Source organism: Perca fluviatilis, chromosome 20, assembly GCF_010015445.1.
Source record: "Perca fluviatilis chromosome 20, GENO_Pfluv_1.0, whole genome shotgun sequence".
Classification (NCBI taxonomy): domain Eukaryota; kingdom Metazoa; phylum Chordata; class Actinopteri; order Perciformes; family Percidae; genus Perca; species Perca fluviatilis.
Window position 1 is genome coordinate 15,083,657 of NC_053131.1, and position 5,492 is coordinate 15,089,148.

Below are 5,492 nucleotides of genomic sequence, written 5' to 3' on the forward strand. Positions count from 1 at the left end.
TATGTGAATAAACGTGTTAAACTTTATTGAAACATCTGAAAAACAACATTCGATACAATACAAGCTGTTATTCACTTCACCAATGGATCAGTTCTGAACTTTTAAAACACACAAGCTGCACAATGCTCCTAATAAACTCAGTCAAAAACAAATGTTTAAACAAATGCATAAACACTGTGTGTCTTTATAGTGTAGCTGCAGCACTGGGGGCCACAGGCCTGATGATGAGGGAGAGCTCCGGAGGAACAGGAGGAGGAACGTATCTCTCCTTCCTGAGTAGCCGCAGTAACACATCCTCAGCATCCTGCGGCCAGCGGTAAACACGCGTGTTCTGAAGCCAATTTGGGACGTGTTTCTGTAAGGAGAGTGCATATACATGTTTATTTTTTGTAGTAGAGACCGGCTTAAGAGAAAGAAATTATGGAAGCATTTGAGTATCTGCAAAACATTAAGTTATTAAACAAAAATCCTTTCTGACCTGGGATGCATTAAAGAAGAGAAGCGGTATGAATCTAAAATTCAAGCTGCCTTGCTGGATGAATTCATTCTGCATCTGGCAAAATTAGATTTAACATTTAAGTACCTATTATTAGCAATTCTTCTCAGAATGATTTTAAACAAATGTATGTGAATGTTCTCACCATGGTGTGAATATATTTAGTGTGTAGATCATGGGTATCCACTACACATCCTTCAATGTCCGCCTTGTACTTTGGACTGATGGCGATGACAATCAGGGCTGATTGCTGTATAAAAAAACAAAAAATTTAGACACATTCAATTGCCTGAAAACACAAATTTAACACAAATGTTTGAATTTTTTTTAAAGTTAAAATGGACATGAAACATAGAATATTTAAGTATAAAGTCACATTTAGTCTAATTTTGTCTTCTACGTCATTACTGATTATCTGGTACTACTGCTAACACTGATTTTATGTGACAATATAACAGAAGAAATACTAAAATGTACATGAATCTGATAAAATCTGGTTCTTACATCTTTCAGGCAACTATCCTTCCACTTGTTGATATCCATGCGTCTGATGGGGTTATCAAATAAATCAATCTGAAAAATTGAATTCAGTGCTGTAAGTGAACCGTCACATTCTTTGGTTTTTGTTTTAAATCTGACTTTTGAGCGAAGAGGTTGTATAGCTTACAGCTGGTCGAAAACCTTGCTTTGTGAGAAAGTCTACAAAGGGAATTATCTCTGAAGAAATGTCTGAAGAATAAGTTATAAAAACGTTTCCTGAGAAGAAGAAAAAGATAATAACATTCATATTAAACTCAGAATGTATCATATTGTAGTTAGTTAAATAGAAAGACATGTATGTAATGCCATGCAATGGATGTTTAAAGTGCTCATATTATGCTCATTTTCAGGTTCATAATTGTATTTAGAGGTTGTACCTCATACATAGGTTTATGTGGTTTTAATTTTCAGAAAACACCATATATTTTTGTTATACTGCACATTGCTGCAGCTCCTCTTTTCACCCTGTGTGTTGAGCTCTCTGTTTTAGCTGCCGAGTGAGACATCTCACTTCTGTTCCATCTTTGTTGGGAGTCGCACATGCGCTGTAAGTTCGGCTAGCTAGTCAGTTGCAGAGTATGAGGGCGTACTACGCTAGCAGCTAGGTGAGCATTATAACGTGTGTTACAAAGTGACGCATGTTTGTCTCTGAAGTAAAGGCTGGACTACAATAGAGCTGTTTGGAGCAGTTTGTGAACAGTCTTTTCTGTTGGAGATGGTAAGTCCCTTTGGGGTGGACTTTGGACTTTTTCACTTTGTAAACCTATTACATGCACAAAAAAGATATATAACACAATAAAGGAAATGGGGAAAGCCAAAAAGCATAATATGAGCACTTTAAGTATTGCACTGACTGGTGTTTGTCTCACTGGTTATCTTACCCAACATTATTATGATCTATGACAAACTCACCTCCTGCATAAACAACAGAGGTAACAATTTAGTGTATCCTTTATTTAAAATGTATTTTTATTTCCGCTAAACAGACCTGGCAGGTTTATAAAAACCGCATGGAATAGATCACACACTCTGCTTCCCGTTGTAACTTTAGATTAAGACTAATTGCCCTACACAATTATTTCTTCCCAGTCCTTTAAACGTGAGCACATTCCTTTTCAAATAAGACAATGAAAGTGACTCACGGCACTCTTCAGGCAGACTGATGGTTCTTCTTTTCTCATGTGGATGTGAGACCGATCCCTCTGCTCTTGCTGAGCTCAGGTTCATCCCGCTGACCTGCGACACGCCCTCCATACGGGGCACGGAGAACTGAGGCATGTTAACTGAGACACTTCCCTGAGCCACGCTGTCATTCATAAAGAAAAATAAACAAAAGGCTCTTCAGTTGAATAGTGCTGACATGTGACAGGTCCGTGTAATATGCAAAGTAGTTGCACCACCAGGTTCACTGCATTTTTTCACAAACGTTAACAATGAGCTTGAAAGAACTTTATGGATTTATTTACTGGTTAGTAAGGGAGTAGTCTGTATTTCAAAACATTTTTACCAGTTTTGGGAGTCATTCCAGGTTCCTCTGTACTGGCAGGGAGTGGAGTGGTGACATGACTGAGGAGGGAGTGTGTTGATGGGATTGAGGTTGTACTGCCCTTGTCCTGCAGAGTGATAATACCTGACATCCACTGTATGATAAAGGTCTGTGGATATAGTTTAAGCAAATGATAAAGGCAGAAAATGACTAACTAAGGCTAGAGAGAAAGAGGTTGACAGCTTGAGCTCAAATACTGTACATATAGACTACATATTAATAAAAATACACCTGCTGCTATTGACAGTGGTGGAAAGTAACTACGCATTCACTCATACTGTACAATTTTAGGTACCTTACGTGAGCACTTTCTGCTATAGTTCAGAGTGACGTGTCATACTTTTTACTCTGCTGCATTTATCTGAAATAAACAGTTACTTTACAGATTCAAATTTTACAGCATTCAATTTTCAACTGTATTTTAACAGCAAGGCATACAGTGACAAAAGTATCATCAGACAAAAGAAAAAGTTAAAACAGACTCAATATAACATCTGTAAAATAGGACCATGAGGGTCTTTCCAAAATGAAACTAAGATAGCTACACAGCATTTCAGTGTTATAATTCAAATTCAGCTTGTAGTCAATAAAAATCCCCAGGTACTTGTAGTAGTCTACAGAGTCTACCACCTGTCCCTTGATGACAGTACTATGAGGTACACTTACAAACACATCAACAACAGGACCATATGGCTGTTTCAATCGGCACGGAGGAGACTAACTATAACAGAGTTGTGAGCAAACTTTAAAATGAATCTGTTGTCGCAACGGCTGCGGCACTCATTAGTATACAGAATATAGAGGAGCGGAGAAAGGACTCAGCCCTGAGGGGAACCTTTGGATGAACACAATTCTCCTGACATGCATCCATTCAGCCTTACTCTCGGAGTTCTGTTAGAATTAAAATGTTAAAATCAAGGATCCAACCCACAATAGTAAATCTAAACCAAAATAGTTATAGATTAAAATACCCAACAGTATATCAAGTAGCTAGAATTTGTTTTACCTTGACCATCTACAAAATTAAAGTGCTGCATACACATACATTTTTTTCCTCAATAATAATAATAATCCGATGCAGTTCTGAGAGGGAGAATTCTTATGCGTAATGACTACTTTTACTTTTAATAGGCTTCTACAAGTGCAGTTTTGCAGATAATACTTTTGTACTTTTACTTGTAGGATTTTGAATTCAGGACTTTTACATGTAATGAAGTACTTTGTATTTGTATATTGTTGTATTGCTACTTTATTTAAGTAAATGTTTGGACTATTTGCTAATGGCATCATCTTTTTTTCTTCTTTAGAATTTACTATTTTTGGCCCTCATTGAAAAAGGAATTCAATATACTTAATAGAGTTTTTCTTACTGTAGTTGTGCATGTAGTGGTGAGAAGGTGGAAGGGATCTGTAGTGTGGCCACTCATTATCAGATCTTAGCGGCAAGGGAGGCTCAAGATCCTCCTCATCACTCTGAAGCTGAGAATCGTTTTCACCCCTGAAAATAAAAAATAGATCGAATATTTAATCCCAAATTAACCTCGAGGCAAATACAAATTATGTTCCATTCTTTGACTGATTTCCTAACACTCAGGCACCTAGTTGTGTCTCTGTTTGCAGGCTCTTTTGTTCCACCCCGGTTAGGTCCACAGACCCAACAGCAGCACTCTCCTCTGGTGTCACCCTCCCTGGTCTCTGCAGGACGAGGTCTGTGATGGAGATTCATCCTGGTGGGAGACGCTCCTCTATCTTCTGGCTCTCTGTGTTCTGTCAGCTCAAAATGCTGCCCATCACGAGCTGGCTGACTCTTAAACTCTTGGTTCACTTGTCCAACTTTACGCAATGTTTTTTGGCAGAAATAATCTGCATCCGTGCAACAGGATGGTAAGACTCTATCATGGTGTGGATTAGCATGAAAGATTTGGTTTACTGTAACTTCAGCCCTTAACGGTTGAAGGAAATTTTCTGACTTATTATTTGTTATTTGCAAAACTTTTACCTCTGGTACATTTTGAGATGTCTCCATCTTAAACAGGTTACTTCAGCATATTCCTGCAAGACAGAAGCAGAAAAGTTAGTTATCTCCATACAGTGAGAAGAAAAAACACAGAATTACATTACAAGTTGGCAGTATAGTTAAATATATATATATTTTTTTTACATGCAGTTATTAACATATACAGTACATACCACGTAAAAACATATTCTCAGATAAAATGTCTTTTCTACATACCAGGCCACAAGGACTCTGAAAAGAAGGAACAATGACATACCTGTTCTTTGCTGGATTCTTTTCATTGCTGTGGGTGCAGAGGCTTGTGTGTGTTCCAGCCTGCTATATGCAAATTCTTCATGCTTTAGCTGCATCCAATCAGAGACGAGAATTAAGTGTTTGGGTTGCTCAGCCAGAGTGTCCATAAAAGATTGGTTGAGGAGGACAACATTCAAAAGTCTTATTCTTTGAATTTACTAATCAAAACGTTTTTGTCAAAACGATTTACTTAGACATTTGTTTTCAGTTATAGAGGTAGCAACAGGAGCTATGATACTTTGATTTACTTTGCTGTGTCAAATGAATAACAAGGCTATATTTAAACAAAATTCCACAAAAACAGCTAATAAAATTCCGAACAATTAAAAAGCTGGAACCATTATGAACATGTGTTAAATTAAAGATTGCTCCCATATCCTATTGAGCGCTCTCTAATTGCCGGGTGGAAGGAATTTGCATATGTTCTGAGCTCATGTTGTCCAGGTGTCAAGTTTAGCCTGAGGGAAAACCACAAAGACTCAATCACTTACACAAACTCCTCAGCTGCACATTACAGTGACGGATTTCTGCTGTCAATTTCCCCCTGTTGCTGCATGTTCTGTAATGCTTATGGTTTTAAAGTGCAGAGTCCACAGGAC

At 37.8% G+C, this 5,492-nt stretch overlaps 1 protein-coding gene across 5 annotated transcripts; it reads right to left on the reverse strand.

The window, feature by feature from the left end:
• LOC120548818 (E3 ubiquitin ligase TRAF3IP2-like) lies at window positions 1-4,885 on the reverse strand. Of its 5 annotated transcripts, none has more exons than XM_039785313.1 (10): window positions 4,856-4,885; window positions 4,582-4,634; window positions 3,953-4,080; window positions 2,544-2,691; window positions 2,179-2,342; window positions 1,164-1,252; window positions 1,001-1,069; window positions 642-746; window positions 479-553; window positions 1-355 (listed from the first exon to the last, which is right to left on the reverse strand). In XM_039785313.1, the coding sequence occupies exons 2-10, from the start codon at window positions 4,590-4,592 to the stop codon at window positions 185-187; spliced, it is 960 nt and encodes a 319-aa protein (XP_039641247.1). In that variant the 5' UTR covers window positions 4,593-4,634; window positions 4,856-4,885; the 3' UTR covers window positions 1-184. The 5 variants fall into 5 exon arrangements, with proteins under 5 accessions (XP_039641247.1, XP_039641245.1, XP_039641246.1 ...); XM_039785311.1 differs by having other exon boundaries at window positions 4,181-4,634; XM_039785312.1 differs by lacking the exon at window positions 4,856-4,885 and adding an exon at window positions 4,816-4,851 and having other exon boundaries at window positions 4,181-4,634.
• Window positions 4,886-5,492: the final 607 nt, after the last annotated feature.

Coding starts and splice junctions, on each gene's coding strand:
- LOC120548818 (XM_039785311.1), bottom strand. CDS start 4,608: ATGGAGACATCTCAAAATGTACCAGAGGTAAAAGTTTTGCAAATAACA. Junction 4,081..4,180: donor GCAAACAGAGACACAACTAG/GTGCCTGAGTGT, acceptor TTTTATTTTCAG/GGGTGAAAACGATTCTCAGC. Junction 554..641: donor CTAAATATATTCACACCATG/GTGAGAACATTC, acceptor TAATTTTGCCAG/ATGCAGAATGAATTCATCCA.